The sequence below is a fragment of the Euprymna scolopes genome, chromosome 2 (assembly GCF_053919585.1).
Source record: "Euprymna scolopes isolate OS-2025 chromosome 2, ASM5391958v1, whole genome shotgun sequence".
In the NCBI taxonomy this organism is placed as follows: Eukaryota; Metazoa; Mollusca; class Cephalopoda; order Sepiida; family Sepiolidae; genus Euprymna; species Euprymna scolopes.
In genome coordinates, this window is record NC_136483.1 from 155,983,493 (window position 1) to 156,003,492 (window position 20,000).

General features: G+C 32.7%; 1 protein-coding gene across 11 annotated transcripts in view; it reads left to right on the top strand.

Moving 5' to 3' along the window:
• The window catches only part of LOC145297766 (uncharacterized), a 704,274-nt gene that overhangs the window by 618,736 nt on the left and 65,538 nt on the right, over window positions 1-20,000 (top strand). For all 11 annotated transcript variants that reach the window (XM_080144049.1, XM_080144060.1, XM_080144093.1 and 8 more), the window contains exons 5-7: window positions 12,303-12,381; window positions 16,406-16,482; window positions 17,735-17,986. In XM_080144049.1, the coding sequence (XP_080000175.1) occupies window positions 12,303-12,381; window positions 16,406-16,482; window positions 17,735-17,986 (408 nt within the window). The remainder of the gene's footprint in view (window positions 1-12,302; window positions 12,382-16,405; window positions 16,483-17,734; window positions 17,987-20,000) is intronic.

Genomic DNA, 20,000 nt, shown 5'->3' on the forward strand with positions numbered 1-20,000 from the left:
CCGAGCACTTTGGACAAAGTCGACGGATTTTCTTAAGATCAGTATCGTTTTTAAGTTCGATCTTTTAAACGACAAATATCGAAAAATTGGCTAAAAGCATTAATATTTTCACCTTAAACTGGGAACTTTTTTACAAGGGGAGGTCGCTTTTTTGGTCAATATTTTTGAAAAATATCCTCTTCTTTAGATTGTCTAACCTAAATTAAAAAAAAAGTAACTTCCGGTTTGGCAGTGGTCATAACAGCGTATACGTCAGATTTTTTCCCGTTTTTTTCCTCATTTGCGGTACGGGTTCGGGTCTGCCTTTCTACTACCACTTTTTTTTTTTTTGCTCAATGTACACATCCGAACACCCGGGCATCGCAGGGCTGAAATGCTAGTGTATCTATAAAAGTGAACGTGTCTGTGTGTCTGTGTGCCGGTGTACATTTTCGAACGCAATAACTCTGTCAATTTTCAGTGTACAGACTCGAAATTTGATATAATGGGTACTGAGATTAGGGAAAATCTTTGTGATCCGTTTTCGGACAGAAGTTCGACTGTTAAAGGGTCAAAGTTCAACGATTTGACATTTGAGAACTCTACCAAACTACTCCGACGATTTCGGGTCTAAACACTTGGAATGTTAGATATAGGTTCATTTGACATGGATCTAACTTAATAATCTAATTAGAGCACCGAACAATAAATGGTAAGGGATAATAATAGGGGTCCAATTTAAAAATAAATACCACTTTTCTTTTTCTTTTTTTTTTGCTCAGCATACACCTCCAAACACCCGGGCAACCCCGGGATAAAATGCTAGTATATATATATATATATATATATATATATATATATATATATATATATATATATATATATATAAATTAATATATGTATATATCTATCTATATATCTATAAAAACAGAGATGTGTGTGCCACAGACGATTTCTGATTGGTTTATCCGATAATCACATCTCCTAAAAAACTATGGTTCCTACGCTCTTACCTTTACCATAAAATATTATGGCTTTATTTATTGTCCATCTTGGAAAAGTTTAATTTTTTCATAACTTGTTATTTACAAATTAAAAAAAATACGAAACTTACACAATCTAACAATCCAACCTACGACATCACGGCCGCCATTCTGGTGCTAGCCGCAGACACGTACACACAACACGAAAACAATGTTTTGAAAATCTAGCAAAAATTAATTTTCCTGAAATTTTTCAATATTTAAAAATAAATTATGCCGGCTTATAACATTTTAAAACTTTTTTTTAAAGCTAGAAAGATAAAATTTAAAAATACTTATTTTTATATAAAACGCGCGTTCACTCGTGGTCTTTTCATTTCGGGGTTGTATTACTGTACCCATAGATTCGAAAAAGTTGTCAAAAAACAAATATATAACAAATAAATGTTATTAAAGGCAAATAAAAGTTACTTTTCTACCAAACTGGATATATTTTTCGTGTTTTTATTCAATGTAACATATTTATTCAGCTCGAAAAACGGGTTTGTATTACTGTACACATAGATTCGAAAAAGTTGATAAGATACGAAACAATATGCATAATATAAACACAGCACGAAAACACGCGCACACACGCACACACACTCACGTCCACTACCGTCCTTGGCTACGTCACGTTGTTATGGCAACACGATAAACACACAGTAAATTTGATTTTCTTCATTTCTACGCAAATATTAGGCAAATATAAATCATATAGAATATCTGTATGAATATAATTACACGTAATAGTTAAATAAAGATGATCATCGTATAAGAGAACCGAAAAAAAAACTTATAGGGAATTAATTAAAAACGATAAAAAAATATGCACATTAGCTAGATCTTTTGTAGATGAATGCAATTCCACGACTCATAAATAAAAAAGTTGTATTTTCTTTTTAAATAAATAGAAAAAATGGGGTGTTGATAGGACTATCAATACACACAAAAAAATATAGATTTATTTTTGGGTAAAGTTCCCCCGGGTTTTCGTTTCACTTCAGTAAATAATGGTCTTTTGTTATATATATATATGGCGTACTATTATCCTTATATATATGATGTTTATGTTTATATATATATATATATATATATATATATATATATATATATGTGATAGTGTCTGTGTGTGTCTGTGCGTCTGTGTGCATTTCCCTACGCTAAAACTCTGTCAATTTTAAGCCTACAGATTCGAAATTTGATATATAGGGTACTGAGATTTGGGAAAATTAATGTGATAGGTTTTCGACAGAAATTTGGCGATTAAGTGGTCAATATTCAACAATTTGACCTTTGAGAACTCTACCAAACTCCTTCTACAATTTAGGGTCTACACACGTGATATTTAGATATAGATTCCTTGGACATAGATCTAACTTATTAACTTTACTTGATCCCTAAACAATAAATGTTAAGAGGTCATAATAGGGGTCAAAGTTTAAAAAATTGACCGTTTTTTTTTCTCAGCATACACTTCAAAACACCTGTGCAACGCCGGGCACCGATTGCTAGTATTAATATACATATATAAATTAATATATGTATATATATTAATATACATATATAAATTAGTATATATATAGTAATATGCATACATACATATATATATATATATACATATATATATATATATATATATATATATACATATATGTATTCAGACCGATATTGTTAATTTCCACGGAGTGTTTTTTCTTAATGAGAGAAAAAAAGAACAGGTTAACGAAGATGACTACGGAACTTTCCTACACACATTCGACCGAAACATAAGAATGACAATTCGAAAAATGGAAAAATTATAAAAAAGATCATAAAACAAAAACCCGCCGTTCTATTTAGTAATATCGGTCTGAATGGAAAGATACTGCCTATATATATATATATATATATATATATATATATATATATATATCTTTTATTTATTCCTTATTTTTTTAACAGTAATCTGCGGATATGCGTGTTTCGAGGCCCTACCCCTCTTATATATATATATATATATATATATATATATATATATATATATATATATATATATACTTGTTTATTGTTATATAAACATGCTCACATCCCGCTGCTACAAATAGCCACTTGTTTCAATCAAACAACAGATATCATCAGGCAGCGACTTGACTATTCAAAAGTTCAATGAATAATTCATTATTCATTGAACTGCCTGATGATATCTGTTGTTTGATTGAAACAAGTGGCTATTTGTAGCAGCGGGATGTGAGCTCGTTTATATAACAATAAACAAGTATTATCAGCTCTTTTTATTGAGCACTATCTAACAACCTCGTTGAATTCATTAGTCCATTACTTTTGAATATAAAAAAAACCCGAGTATATATATATATATATATATATATACCGACGGTTTCGCAGTATCGCAGTTTTTCGAGTTCATAGTCAGTCTACTGGGACAGGCGCCGTCGGAAATGATATATAACAGTGCTTGAAACAAATAAAATGTTAGACTTACGCAGCTAGCACACTCCAGTTTCAATCGCCTAATGTCTCCAGCATTGAAGCGTTTACTATTCGAAATTTAACGAAACAGGCTAGACATTTAGTTATAATGGACGACACTGGTCTCCCTAAACACCTTTCCTATTGGGAGCCATAACTAAACAAATACAGTGGAGACTTTGCAAATATGTTTTTCAAATACCGTTTGAAGCGATGTGGTCATCTGGGAGCGGTTTGCTGAATACCGATCGGGAGAATGAAAAATCTTTTTAGAAGATTGTAGCATGTTTGAAAAATGAATAGCCGGAGATTCTATTCTAAATTAAACGCCCAGGAGAGCATGATGATTCATTACAATATAAGTAGCGTAAAGTGCTGAATTGGCACGTTTCAAAAGATAATAGCAATGAAAACAGTATCCAGATGAATTTATTCTTCAGAAAAACGGTACTATGTATACTAGTCATGTGACGAAGTATGAAGACGAGGTTGTAAATGGTAGGAGCTCTACTGTTAGATAATCTCGGACAACACCGGTAAGAAAAAACATTGGTTGGTTGCACACGTAAATTCAAATGTTAAGAATTTGGTATTCCTACCTATTTTCTAATAGAATGAATAGTTCGAACCAGAAATACTTGTAGCAGATAACGGTCGACGATTGAGACAATAGACACAATAAGTATAAGAGATTCCGATAGAAAGCATGTGATTATAAATAGAATCGTAAGAGGGAAAAGTCAGAGAAAGGGAAAGAAAGAGAGAAATACAGAGAGAGATTTAAAGAAAGAAATAGAGAAAGAAAGAGAAGGAGAGAAAGAAATAAAGAGAGAGAGAGAGGGAAAGATAGAGAGAGCTACGGCATGTGTCACCTTTTTCACACCGCCAAACAAATGTCACAACTCACGAATCCCCGCGTCTTTCAGTAAACGTTAAAACACGGTAACTATTTGTCGAAGTGAACTAAAAACAAAAATATATTTTTGTAAATCAACAGTGTTGTTATTTTTACTTCTCTGTCATTGTGTGTGTGTGAGGGTGTGTGTGTGTGTGTGTGTGTGTGTGTGTGTGTGTGTGTGTGTGTATACTTTTGCCAGCGATAAAATACATGTAACAATTGTAGAGACTGGACACAGGCATTTTGAACAATCGGCCACAGCGTATACGTAACACTGCGTCGGTATGATTAAGTTAGTTAGTTTAAAGTTTGACAAAGGTCACACTGAGTTCACAAAATTTCAAATCTGCGAAGCATAATTGTTTCTAATCAAAGCTGGCTAATGTGTAAGGTTTTAAACTAAACGGTGTAGATAAAACATGTTTTGACCTGGGCAAAATAGTTTTCATTTCTCATCGGTTTCTTCGTGGAATCCATACAAAGGAAACATCGCCAATAATGTAGAATGTTTTGTTGGTCAGGATGCGAAATGTTACTTCGACGCCTGTGCCCCTACGTAACCCATTTCAGTTTAGTTAGCCAATAGAAAATGTCTACGAGAACATTAATCACCATCTCTTGAGTTTATAGTCTTCAAAGTAAACCCTTAAAGAAAATTCAACAAACGTCTCCTTTTGTTATCTTTTTTGGTGGAATAAATAGAATTGAAACTACCACACTCCCCACGTGTAAAAATAAGGTTCCCTTTTAATGTGAGACCTTCGTAAAATGGGTGTGTAACACTCATTAAAAAAAAAGAAAATGGGGTCATGTAATTTTTCACGGAGTATTTTTTTGAGAGAAGCTCAGCCATTAACCAATGGAAATATAAACTCTTAGGAAAGAAAATAATAACACATCTTATTATCAACTAAAAACTACATAAATATATGAAAAAATCATTAACAGCACTTAGCCTTACGGTTTCCTACTGCATGATGTCATAGCAGATGAATGCACACATGGCATATATATATATATATACATATATGTATATATTTATATGACGTCACGTATGCTGTCATTATATCGGAGGCGAAAATAAAAGTAGATTCCGCGGGCAACGCTGCGCAGCCTACTAGTGTATATATATATATATATATATATATATATATATATATATATATGATTGCAACGTCATGTCAGACGAATGCCACTCCCTCGGACACTTAAAGTCCCTGAGCCCAAAAATGACTTCAATCGCCAAAGGATCATTTTTATAGACAAATGCTTGAGGGAGTATCTATACACAGATGATGTTACAGAGTCTTAGATTTGTACGACAGCTAAGTCTCTCTCTCTCTCTCTCTCTCTCGGTTCAAAATGTTGAGATCCAGCAACAAGCAAGAGCAAGATAGACAGCAACAAGTTAAACTACAGACCAGCTTAATGCGGGTACTGGTCTCCCGCTTTCTGTGTTTTTTTAAAAATCAGAGATTTGCTTCTCCTAGAAAGTTGGCCTTCACCACGGCTTACAGAAGCCCTCTCCACCCCAACATATATATATATATATATATATATATATATATATATATATATATATATATATATATATATATATGGTGGACTCTTCGTCGATTTCGACGTAAGAGCTTCCGCCACAACAACTAAGTTACTTAGAAATCCACACGGATAACTTGTTTATAGTGGCGAAGGCGTTGTGTAGAACCAACCACACTTTTTTATACTACTGCTAACCTTTGTTGGTGCAGATGATTGGTACTAGACTGAGTATACGGTAAGCTGCAGGTGTTTTTACATCAATTTCCTTCTCCTATAGACATGTTTTAACGAAACTTGGGGTGCGTCTCTCCCAGTAAATTAATGTGCCTCCAGATACCAACCTGAAAATGTCTACGATTTGGCACGGTACATACAGCACGTAGTCTTCACAAATGATCACCTATCTGGCACTGGCCAGGCTCAACGTTGCTTAACTTCAGTGATCTGTCGAGAACCGGTGTGTCAACGGGTATCGTGCTTTATATATATATATATATATATATATATTACAAAAAAGTCACTTCATTAAATTCATGTGATATTAATCGTTATATATATATATATACACACATACACACACACACACACACACATATATATATATATATATATATATATATATATATATACACCTAGCCTCAAAGGAAAAGAGAAAGAAAACAACAACCACAACAACAACAATCGCTCCTGATGATAATCGGACCTACTGATAGAAAGCGCTTGAGTAGAACGTGGCTGAACAAAAACTTTTGGGCGATATTTTATACCATATGCCAACTAATATAAAAAAGACCTCTCGGCGAATGGAAAAGATATCCAGAAAAATTGGAAAAAAAGAATAACTCTGATGTGTTCAGGCAGGCGTGCTTGAATAATGACTTGCTACCAATATATATATATATATAACGATTAATATCACATGAATTTAATGAAGTGACATTTTATGTAAAATATATCAAACATATAATAGAGATATAGATAATCTAGCATTTCGTATATGAATAGCTTTTTTGATATTTTTAGAAACCAATTAACAATTTTACTTATCACATTTGGATCTCAATAAAAGTATTCCTGCTTAATATAAAAAACACTAGCATATAATGAGTTAAAAGTTATTATGTAATAGAAGTGGACTTGTTTAGCTACAATCTCAGCATTTATTACAGCCACGTTTATCCATAAAAAATACGATGTCAGATTTTACTCATCCATAATTTTGTCGTAATTTTTCTATAGAATATTTACCATCTTTCGTAGGCATTGGACTAAAGATCGGATATTACTATATGTCTTAATAACTAATACATTATTCAGAATTTCATTCGGATCTGAAACTAACGGAGTACCATATATTTAGGATGTTGGACCATTAATCGAGAAGTAAGTTTTCCTGTTCGATTTCTGATGTAATAATGAGTCATCGTTGATCATGGTCAAACGGACACTCGATGATTAGGGTTAATGATTATTTTTCAGGTATAAAGAGAGACAGAGCATGATGGTTAAGATTGAGCATAAGATTGTTAGTTAAGAGGACCTTTCAACAAGAATTTACTTATATTAAATTTAAAGACGAGCAGGATGTAGTCAGCTGGGAAGCAACCCCATAGTATTGTTTTAAAAAAAAAATTTTTTTACACAGTTATCACCACTTATCAAGGCCCGGAATCCACTCAGGGATAAGGGTTATTGCAAGTACATTACGTTAGTGTGGAGATTTGATGAAGTGTTTACTTAAGGGGGGCGGTTCATTAGGAATTTGTTAACATTGGACTTGAAGACATCCAAGTTGTAGTCCGGTGGGAAGCAGGCAGACGGAACAGAGTTCCACAGCCGTGCAGTTCTAAGAAAGAAGCTTTGTTCATGGAATCCGCGTTTTGATTTAGGCACAGATATAGAGTGGGGGAAATTTTTCACAGTGGATTCAGCTAGACGGGTGTTTTTCGTGAAAGATTGGCGAGGGGGGACCAGAGATTGGAGTTTAGATGAGCACCTCCCATGGAAATAACGTTACACATAATGTTACACAATTAAAGAAGTTCTTAGCAAGAAAGGCGTAAGAATGCTCCCTTTAATTTAAGGCACCCAGTGGGAAACAGAAATTTATCTACAGAGGCGAGGTTTTTCTTTATTGTTTAATGGGAAGAACTATAAATTGGAGCTCTGTCCAGCACATAACATGGCCATGAAAATAATGATAGATTAAAGAAAAACTAGCGATGTATCGTCTATGAAAGATAAGATGTTGATAAAACTAGCGGATATACCCCCACTATATTCCGAAGTCAATTTTTTACTTTGTTAAGTGGTATATCATACTCATAGGTAAATGTGCACTGAACAGATACCATAATACTTAAAGTTAAATACAAATTTTGATATATCTTTTTTAAATAAAATTTTTAGTTGAAAGTACAGAATAGTTAAAAACACTCTCCCCAAGTTAAGAATAACTTTTTAAATAGAAAATAAAATAAAATATAACTTGTTTTCATTTATTTTAAACAAACATTCATGACCTTTGTGTCGAATATTTACTTTATATGTTAATAATAAGGCCAATAAAACTAATTAAGACAATGCGAAAATGACCTATGTAAAAAAAACTCAGAAAGTATTAACAATTGTTTATTTGGATAATTTAAACGCAAAAACCAATTGGGAAGCTGAAAACGTACATCGTAAAACAATACGTTTTCTTGTCGGGTTGTTTATTTATTTGTAACGCAATTAAAAAGAACACATTTAAAAAAAAAATGTATGAATGTTTTTTAAGGGAAGTGTATTAAAAATGAAGAATAAATTAAAAAACAAAGGAAGGCGGTGGGTAAATCGCCGTTGTAAATACGCTTATGGTTGTCAACGCGTCAAAGTAGATTTATTTGTAAGAAAATTACGTTAAAATAACTTAAACGTAACACGGAAATGAACGATGTGAAAAAAATGCAGAAAGTATTGAAAATTGTTTATTTGGATCATTTAAACGCGAAAAAAAACAATTGGGACGCTGAAAACGTACACAATAAAACAATGCGTTTTATTGTAGCTTTCATTATTTATTTTTAACGCAAATAAAAAAAAACATATTTTCGGGGTTATTTAATTATGTTGATAGTGTAGAAGAAAATGTATGAATGATTTTAAGAAAGTTGTATTAAAAAATAGAGAATAAATTAAAAAAAAAAGGAAGGCGGTGGGGGAAATCGCCGTTGTAAATAATTATAATGGTTGTAAACGGGTCAACATTGATTTATTTGTAATAAAATGTCCATAGTATAGTGGTAATACAGAATAGTTGCAAAACAGACCCACATTTCACATGTTGAATAATAATTTTTAAATAATAACGTTAATATTTCAGATCAAATTTTTCAAAATTAGCGATTTGTGTTTATTTGTTTACGATGTTATGGGTTTATGTTTATGTACGCATGCGCAACCGTAAGTCGTAGACCGGATGTGTGGTTACAACATCCGTTACAAGGTCATTTGCGTTTTATAATTATATATATATATATATATATATATATATATTACCATCCACATACAGTACTGTTTCGTTGTATCACAACTCATCAGTGCAGCTAGACAAACACCTTTCCCCAGCCGTGGATTGAACCTACAACCGTCGCATTGAAAGTCGGCAGCTCTCACCATTCGGCTACCAATCAGTGCCGCAAATATTTCGCCTAGAGTGTGTATTAAATCCACACCCTCACGCCGCAAAGTGCTTGAACCATTAGCTTGTTTACAAACAAATTAATAGTGGGCTTCGCTTAATCGCTTTAAATACGCGTCGGGTGAAAATATATTTACAAAGTGCTGAACTCAAAGAGGGGGCTTTAATTGCACACACACACACACACACACACACACACATATATATATATATATATATATATATATATATATATACAATAGAATAATGCGAACATGAAAAGTAATATGGTTAAGTTTAAACATGGAAAAGTGCTCGTCTGAACTCCAATCCCTGGTCCCCCCTCGCCAAACTTTCATGAAAAACACCCGTCTAGCTGAATCCACTGTGAAAAATTTCCCCCACTCTATATCTGTGCCTAAATCAAAACGCGGATTTCATGAGCAAAGCTTCTTTCTTAGAACTGCACGCCTGTGGAACTCTGTTCCGTCTGCCTGCTTCCCTCCAGACTACAACTTGGATGTCTTCAAGTCTAATGTTAACAAATTCCTAATGAACCGCCCCCCCTAATTAAACACTTCATAAAATCTCCTCACTAACGTGATGTACTTGCAATAACCCTTATCCCTGAGTGGCTTCCGGGCTTTGATAAGTGGTGATCACTGTGTAAAAAAAAAAAAAAAAAAAGTAAAGGACTAGTTGTTAAAACTGGAAAAGAAAGGGATAATATATTCTAGTGAAAAATATAATAAATTCATAACTTAAAATATTGCAGCATTAAGAATTGATTATATAATATTATACATTGAATTAAAAAAAAAAATATTATATCATTAAACGCCTCTACCCACTGCGCGACGAGCCCTGATTAATGACCTGGAGAAGGCCATGATGAGGATCGGCGGAAATGTAGTGAAACAAATGAGGATGACAGTTCATAAAAGAATGAATATATGGGATTCATGTTATATGGCATTAATTCTCGCTTTCTATTGTTTCTAGAATCCAAATCTTTCGCCAAATCAAACTTCAATTCTTATTAACTTTCAGTTCTTATTTATTTTTCATTCAAGCAAGGGTCGTTTTTCAGTGGGTGTTCCACCGAAAAGAATTTGTGCATGTGTTACTTATTGCCGAAAATACATATTGCGAAAACACATAATGACCAATAAAAAGAAAAAAATATTTTATTGTCTTGAGGAAGCCACAATGACGTCGAAAATTTTGATTTATACACAAATAAATGTTTGTTTATTTAAAAAAAATATATCTGCGTTAAATTCGCTTACTAAACGTTTCCAGTTTACACACACACGCGCACACACATACACACGTATGTATCAGTATATATATATATATATATATATATATATATATATATATGAGCAAACAATTAATAAAACATGTTAAAAACACTTTGAAATAAGTTAAAAACATATTCAATCTGATAAGGAAACACTAGATAAGTGGATAGTCCTTAATCCGCCGAGTTTCGAAGAAATACTTGCCTTCTCATCAGAGAGTAGGAAATAGCAAACTGCGGGATCGGATTTTGCATGCAAAAGTATTTGATGAAACAACGAGTAAGTCAAAGATCTTACTTGAAAAAAAAAGTGAAGCAGAGGGAATATGGTGAAGAAAAATGTGATTGCACATGAATAGATAGTCTGGTGGAAGATAAAAAATCCAGTGACGGTAAAATCCAAGTATATAACTCCAAGAAAGTTAATTGAATTTCCATTTGCACAAGTAAAATCCAAAAAATCCCGTAATTGGAAGAAGATGGTCCATAATAATCCAAAGGAAGAAATCCATGGAAAAATTCACAAAAATGTGTACAAGGAAAAAAAGGAAAAAATTCCAATAATATTAATAAAAGAAAAATAAGATATGCTTTTCATTCTACTGCCGATATATAAATATAAATAAGTAAGATCAAGGAAGAAAAAGAGGAGAAAAAACTGGTGATAATATAAATAGCGAAACAAATCACAAAATGACCCAGAGATGAAATGTTAAAGGCGCGAAAAAATATATAGGGCAGAATAATATAGGTCAACTGAAATGTACAGGTCATCACTTAAAAAAAAAGGCCAGCAAGAGTTGTTAGAAGACACTAAATGGAAAATAAATAAATAAGTCAATAAATAAATAGAAAATAAATAATAAATAAACAGTAAAGAAATAAAGAAAAAATAAATTAAAAAAACAAATAAAAAAAAAAAATTATATATATATATATATATATATATATATATATATATATATATATATATATATATATATATATATATGCACATCCTAAATGTAAATATGATACTGTGCCAATGGTTTTATTACCGTGTTACCTAGTATATATATATTCCAAAATTCATGATGATCATTTCGTTAGTTTAGTAATATATATATATATATATATATATATATATATATATATATATATATATATATATAGTTGTGTGTGTGTGTGCGCGTGTGTGAGTGTGTATATGTGTGTATGTATGTGCGTGTTTGTTATTGATTGTACATTTCGATTTTCTCCTTATGACAGATGCTATCAGAAACCATTGAAAAAGTTGAAAAAAAATATCAACATTTAAAGTTTCAGCAACCAAATTGGTTCTCCAATAAATATTTGATTTACTGCGTTTGTCTACTCGAAGAATGTTCCCTTCTAATTTATTGATTTTGACGTTATATTATTATTTCTTTTTTTTTTTTTGCTTTCCAGGTATATGTGAAGACTGTCTCGCAAAAAACATGTACTCAGACACAGTGGATCGATCTGAGAAATGTAAACCACTTAAAAAGTAAGTTGCTCTCTTTTGTAATTAGTGCAAATGAACACAAATTGAAAGATTCACATAAAGAAATGTTATTTCATATAAAACTTTGCATCTAACTACAATTATTTTCTTTCAATTTTGTTTATTGATTTTATTCATTTATGGCTTGCATTCGGTATATGCTGGTAGTTGGTTGCTATGAAGTTCTGAAGCATAATACCCTAAAAGTCATCCGATGAATCGCCCACAGCGTAAAACCTATGGTTATGACTAATTAAAAATCAGGTACTTCATTCATTTTACACACACATGCAAATAGACAGCCCCCATCTGTCTATATATATATATATATATATGTATATATATATATATATATATATATATATATATATATATATATTCAGTAATGTGATTGATAATTTAGAATTCAAATTAGAATTAATGGTCGGATCCTTCTATCGATCCAGTAGATATCTCACTACTGATGCAATTCTCTATCTATATAAGAGCCAGATACGTCCAAGGATGGAATACTGTTGCCACATATGGTCAGGAGCTGCTAGAAAAGACTTGTCCTGCCTTGATAGGGTTCAAAATAGACTTCATGGCCTGGTGGGAGATGTCCTTTTCTCTTCGCTGCAACCTCTATCTCACAGAAGAGATGTTGACAAGCTAATCAAAAACCTTGATTCCAGTAAAGCAACTGGCCCTGACGGTATTCCAATTATAGTACTCAAAAAACTTCAGACAGAACTAGCACCCATACTTACAAAACTGTTTAAACGTTGTCTTAAGGAGAATTGCTTCCCATCTCCCTGGAAAATCTCATCAGTATGCCCTGTATTTAAGAATTCAGGTGATCGTTCATCCGCCTCTCAGTACAGGCCAAGAAGTCTCCTGTGCGTCATGAGTAAGTTGCTGTAATTTGTGTTAAATACAGAAGTAATCAATCATATCAACAAAAATAACCTTTTTAGTGACACACAATATGGTTTCCGTTCTGCTAGATCTACAGCAGATGTGCTTACAGTTATATCTCATAGGATTAGCGAATCTCTCGACAGAGGCAACCTTTCTAGGGCAATTGCTCTTGACATATCAAAGGCTTTTGATAGCGTATGGCATAAAGGTTTACTTCACAAGATCTCCAGCTATGGTATAGCTGGAAATGTCTTCTCAATTATTAAATCATTTCTCTCTGATAGGTTCATAAGAGTAGTAGTTGATGGGCAAAAATCAGAAGCTCACAGTATAAATGCTTGAGTCCCTCAGGGGTCCATCCTGGGCCCAACTCTTTTCCTGATCTATATTAATGATCTTCCAAATCACATCCTTACATAATCGTAGACATTTTTGCTGACGGCACTACCATCTATGGTAGCACATCTAAGACAGTAAACGACCAAGTTCTCTCCGATTCTCTCTCCTCTGATCTTGATCACGTTGTACAATGGGGAAAGGAGTGGCTAGTTACTTTTAATGCATCTAAAACCAAGCTTCTATCTTTACATCATCAACGTTCTGATCCCCATCTGGCATCAATTGAAATGAATGGCTCTCGTCTTGGGGAGGCCTTTGACAGGCTTCTGGGCTTGACCTTTACTCCTGATCTTAAATGGAATACGTACATCAAATCTGTTGCTAAGGCCGCTGGAAAAATGGTCGGATCCTTCGATCTATCAAGTAGATATCTCACTGCTGATGCAATTCTCTATCTATATAAGAGCCAGATACGTCCAAGGATGGAATACTGTTGCCACATATGGGCAGGAGCTGCTGGAAAAGACTTGTCCTGCCTTGATAGGGTTCAAAATAGACTTCATGGCCTGGTGGGAGATGTCCTTTTCTCTTCGCTGCAACCTCTATCTCACAGAAGAGATGTTGCGAGTTTGTCTCTGCTTTATCGTTATTTTCATGGAAAGTGTTCGACTGAGCTTCAATCTATGGTCCCCCCTCGCCAAACTTCCGCAAGAAACACTCGACTAGCTGAAAACATTATCAATAATTTTCCACACTCTTTATCTGTGCCTAAACCTAAACATAGATTCCATGATAAAAGCTTCTTTCTTAGAACTGCACGCATGTGTAATTGTCTTCCGTTTTCCTGCTATCCAGCTGTCTATAATATGGTTGTCTTCAAGTCCAACGTGAACAAGTTTCTGATGAGCCGTTAAACTTAACAAATTTACCGAACTTCCATTACTATCGATTACTATATTGTCCTTTTTACTATTCTACACTCTTTAACCCTTATCCTTGAGTCACCTATCGGCCTTGATAAGTGGTGACGCCTATGTAAAAAAAAAATTTAAAAATCAGGTACTTTATTCATTTTACACACATATACAAATAGACAGCCCCCCATATATATATATATATATATATATATATATATATATATATTCAGTAATGTGATTGATAATTTAGAATTCAAATTAGAATTAAATTAAAAATCCATTTCATATGAAGGAACAACAACAAAGTCAAATAAATTATTGACTTTGTTGTTGTTCCTTCGTATGAAACGGATTTTTAATTTAATTCTAATTCGAATTCTAAATTATCAATCACATTACTGAATATTAAATTAGCTCTAGGATATTTACCTATCGAGCTTATTATATATCTAAATTACAACGAGCACTTTTTCTTTTCCTGTATCTTAATTTAATTAGTAATTTTACTATTACATTAAAATACACTCTGCTCTTTAGACTACAGTTCTAATCTCCTTTATATATATATATATATATATATATATATATATATATATATATATATAAATAAATATTTGCATTCTCTATCTTTCCATAGTTATTGTTCGCTATCTTAGGTTGAGCATATTGGGAAGTGATATACAAATTGCCATTAGCGTATTAAGCGATGCTCTTTGCGTAAACAAATTGAGCTTATGCATTTGGACAATGTCAAGACATTGCTAATACACTAAATTAATTGCCGAATAGCGCAATGCTTAGAAGCTCCGACTGTCGCTTGGGCGGTCGGATTTCGAAACAGTATTGTATGTGGGTGACTTTGTCAATATTGTGGTATAATATTTAAATAAAGTTATATAAAGACTGACTTTATGTCTTTATTTTTAAACATGCTAAATTACACACACACGCGTATACATACATATATATATATACATATATATATAATAAGACATTTTAAAAACACTTGGAAAAAGAGTTAAACATATTTTTACTTTTAAAAAGGAAGCACCGAATAAGTTGATAGTCCTTAATCCGCGAAGTTTCGAAGAAATACTTTCCTTCTCATCAAAGCGTAGGATTTAGCAAAATGCGGGATCCGATTTTGCTTGCAAAAGTATTTGATGAAACTGCAAGTAAGTCATAGATCTTATATAGTAAAAAATAGTGAAGGAGAGGGAATAGGGTGAAAAAAAAGGTGATTTCACGTGAATGGATAGTCTGGTGAAAGGTAAAATATCCAATAACGGTAAAATGCAAAACTCAAAATCAATTATATATATATATATATATATATATATATATATATATATATATATGTGTGTATGTGTGTGTGTGTGTGTGTTGATGTTTATACACAGTTAATGATTTTATTGAGAGACGCATTGTTTTGATATATATATATATATATATATATATATATATATATATATATATACACACACGAGGGGTCTTTAATAAGTTTTAAGACTTTCTTTGTAAAACATTTAAAATTAAAAATTGTTGGAGCCGGTTTACAATTCGGGATGTTCTTGCTACACATATTATGAGATGACTGAACAATTTGTATGATCTAAGGCCAAAAAGAACAGCTACAGCAGGAATTGAAATACAACCTACTACAGTTTGATTATCACTGCTTCTGAATTTCAAAATATATAATTTGGACGCGAGGATACTTTAGAGGAACGATATATAATACACTTGCTTTAAACTTGGAAAAATACAATAGGAACGTATAGAATGATTTTACATTTCATATAAAAAAATGTTGTACGATGATATGTTTTTCATCAATTGTGTTTTTCATAAATCGGTATTTTTCTTTTCAGCTGTGAAAAAGAATCCAGATGCACAATTAAGAAGAGCAACGGCACTTTTGACAACGTCTGTGGACGCGTAATGGATGGTTAGTAAAACATTGAAATCTTCATTTACGCTAGGTGTCAAATCTATATATATATATATATAAAAGTGAACGTGTCTGTATGTTTGTCTATGTGTGTGTTTGTCCACATTTCCCTACGCAATAACTCTGGCAATTTTAAGTCTACAGACTCGTAATTTGATATACAGGCTACTGAGATTTTGAAAAAATCTTTGTGATCGGTTTTCGGTCAGAAATTTAGCTGTTAAGGGATCAAAGTTCAACGATTTGATCTTTGAAAACTCCTCCGATAATTTTGGGTCTAAATACTTGAAACTTTAGATATAGGTTCCCCGACCATGGATATAACTTAATAACTTGATTTGCGCCCAAAACAATAAACGTTATGGGTTATAATAGGGGTCAAATTAAAAAAAAAATTGACCGCTTTTTTTATTTGCTCAACATACACCTCCAAACACCCGGGCAACGCCGGGCTGAAATGCTAGTATATATATATATATATATATATATATATATATATATATATATATATATATATATATATATATATATATTACACAATCAGATTGACACACTGGTTCTCGCCATATAAATTAAGTTATAAACTGAAATAAATATAATTAAAAATGTGGAAACGTTTTTATATTTGTAAGTGTAGAACAAATTTTTAAACTAATTCAGTGAGAATTATGAACTTTTTAAACACAGCTTCTATATATATAGGTGTCTAATGTAGGCTATATCAAGTTTAATTAAGTTTATTGCAAAGCAAATAGTGGATAGATGTCTACGAAAAAATTAAGGTAACTCCGAATTCAGTGAAATATTACAGTTAATAATTGATATTATTCTTTAAATATGAGTTTCTTTGGCACCAATTAAGATATTTTGAAAGCCATAAGATGGGTCAACCTCACATTCGATATTTAAATATTGCAGATTTTCATTTAATTTGATCCGTCATTAGAAAATACAAATTAAGCAAGATTCCTTGAAATTAATCTAAATTATTATATTACTCGGTTGACCGTCTTGCTTGCTTTACTTGTTTTCGACGATCTGGAGATTCCATCTTTAAAAAAGGGGATTACAGGTGAATTTTTGTACATAATATAGATAGATAGATAGATACCTCATTTAATTGCCTGAGACCATTGTATGTTTCTTTATTCTTATTTAGTTGTCTTATTGCGACATTTTTAATGATGGTGTTTGGTTTTTCGTTTACAATATGTTCTTTTATTTTTCTTTTCGTCTTCCCTCTGCACAGATATCGTAAACTGCGACAATTTAACCACAGAGAAACCAAGGAACGAAGAAGGCAGCGGTGCTGGAATCATCGCCGGTTCTGTCGTCGTCTCCTTGCTCGTCCTCATCGTCTTTGCCCTCATCTATTACTTCTGTTTTCATCGGCCGCGGTCACGCAACAACAGGAAACGGCCGCTCACCAAGGAACAACTGGACAGCGTGCTGAATCGAATCATACTAAACGCGGAAAAAGACGAAACATATTGCCGCAAGGGTGAGTCGAATCTTACTTTTTATTAGCAAGATTATTATTACAGGGATGAAAATGACTCCAATCGAATAAGATTCATTAACTAAATATGACAAATAACAAAGAAAACAAAAAAAGAAAGAGACAACTTATTACTAGTGTACACCTTTTGTTATATTGTCGTCTATATATTTTATAGACGTACTTTTACAAAATGCATGCCATAGTGTATACACTCTGATGACCGTGGTTTTTGTAATCAAGCAGGAACTTATTAAATCAACAAAGTTTATTTATTTTACAGTGAAGTGTGAAAAAAAAACCGAGTTGGATCGGGATGGGACGGTGGTGGGTAGTTAATCGGTCGTGTGCCGGCGGAAGTGAGTCGGCTTTTCTATCTCTCTTCTGCCTGGATTTATTATTATATTTATATTTAAAATTTATATTTAAATTCCGTTGATTGGAATTATTGTTCAATTATTTTGACATTTTTCTTCTTATATAATAATAATAATAATAATAATAATAATAATAATAATAATAATAATAAAAATTACAACAAAAAGAGAGGAGGATGGCAATGTATAGGCATGGTGGGACAAAAGTGTCATGACGACCAAGCAATTGGAACATAATCGTCCCGATTTGCTCATCAACTACAAAGTCTCTAAAATCTGGCAAATTGTAGACTTCTCAGCACCATGAGACAGGAACGTGAGAGAGAAGGAGAACGAGGTGAAGTAATTATGCTCCTATTGGCCTTGGAAATAAGGCGTATACACGGGGGTTAAAACGCAAATAATCCCGGTCCTAGTAGGTACGCTATGGGTGGTATCAAGTCGTCTGGAAAGATATTAGAAAAAACTACGAATCCACGATGTTTTGGTAGCTTTCGGACTTCTGCTATTATAGGTACCATCAATATCCTTAGGAAACTCCTTGGTCTTTTAAGCTTCTCGTTTGGAGCCGTGACTGAGGAAAGTCCTCTGCAAATGAATTCCATCTCTCTTCAGGAAAACGTTGGCAAAAATCAGAATTATTATTATTATTATTATTATTATTATTGTTATTGTTATTATTATTATTATTAGTAGTAGTAGTAGTAGTAGTAGTAATAGAAGTAGTAGTAATTTTTCTATCATTGTTTCTTGATCTCGATTCTCCGATCAAGGAGTGATGCAATCTCCAGCATCCGATGTACATCTGGTTTTGCCTAGCTACGTTATTCCCCCGGTGTTTTTCAATTCAAAATTATGTTCTTAATTTTACTTTTTATATATAAAATTACTTTATATATATATATATATATATATATATATATATATATATATATATATATATATATATATAAAATTACTTATGATCTACAAACGCCTACCGGTGACCTTTTCTTTTATTTGTAGCGAAAGATTTCTTCCCAAATTAATTTCAGACTGCAGCGAATTCTCCGACATGCTGTTTGCTTTCTCGATTCCCCTCTCCACTTGAAAGAGTTCCGTCCAGAGATTTAGACAAAGCATGTTGTTCTACGCGCTAAGTTTTGTATTGCAAGAGAGAGAGAGAGAGAGAGAGAGAGACAGGGGGACGCCTGTATATATAAATATATACAAATAAATACCATGGGGTTTTATTATAAAGTAAAATATTAAATACAACTCGCTTTCACTTCCATTCTTTTACTTTCTTCCCTCTCTTTTTATTTCCTTACTGCATGTTACTTTGCCTATTATATCTTCTTCCGAATTATTATTATTGACATCAAGAAGAAATCTCTCTCTATATATATATACTTGAAAATCGATAACCGCATGAAGATCAATGATAATTTAATCGCAGCAGGTGCCTTATGTCGTCATCCAAAATTTACAGAAATTTATGAGCAACTTTCAATAAATAACGCAGAAAATACCTGCCAATATATTTTCGTTTGGATCCTTTTCAACCTTTTTATTGATTTTCTTGCTTCAGGCAAGAACTGGCTGATGTAGCTGCCATAGTCCCTGTAGACCCTACAAATCATCTGGATTTATCGTAAGCG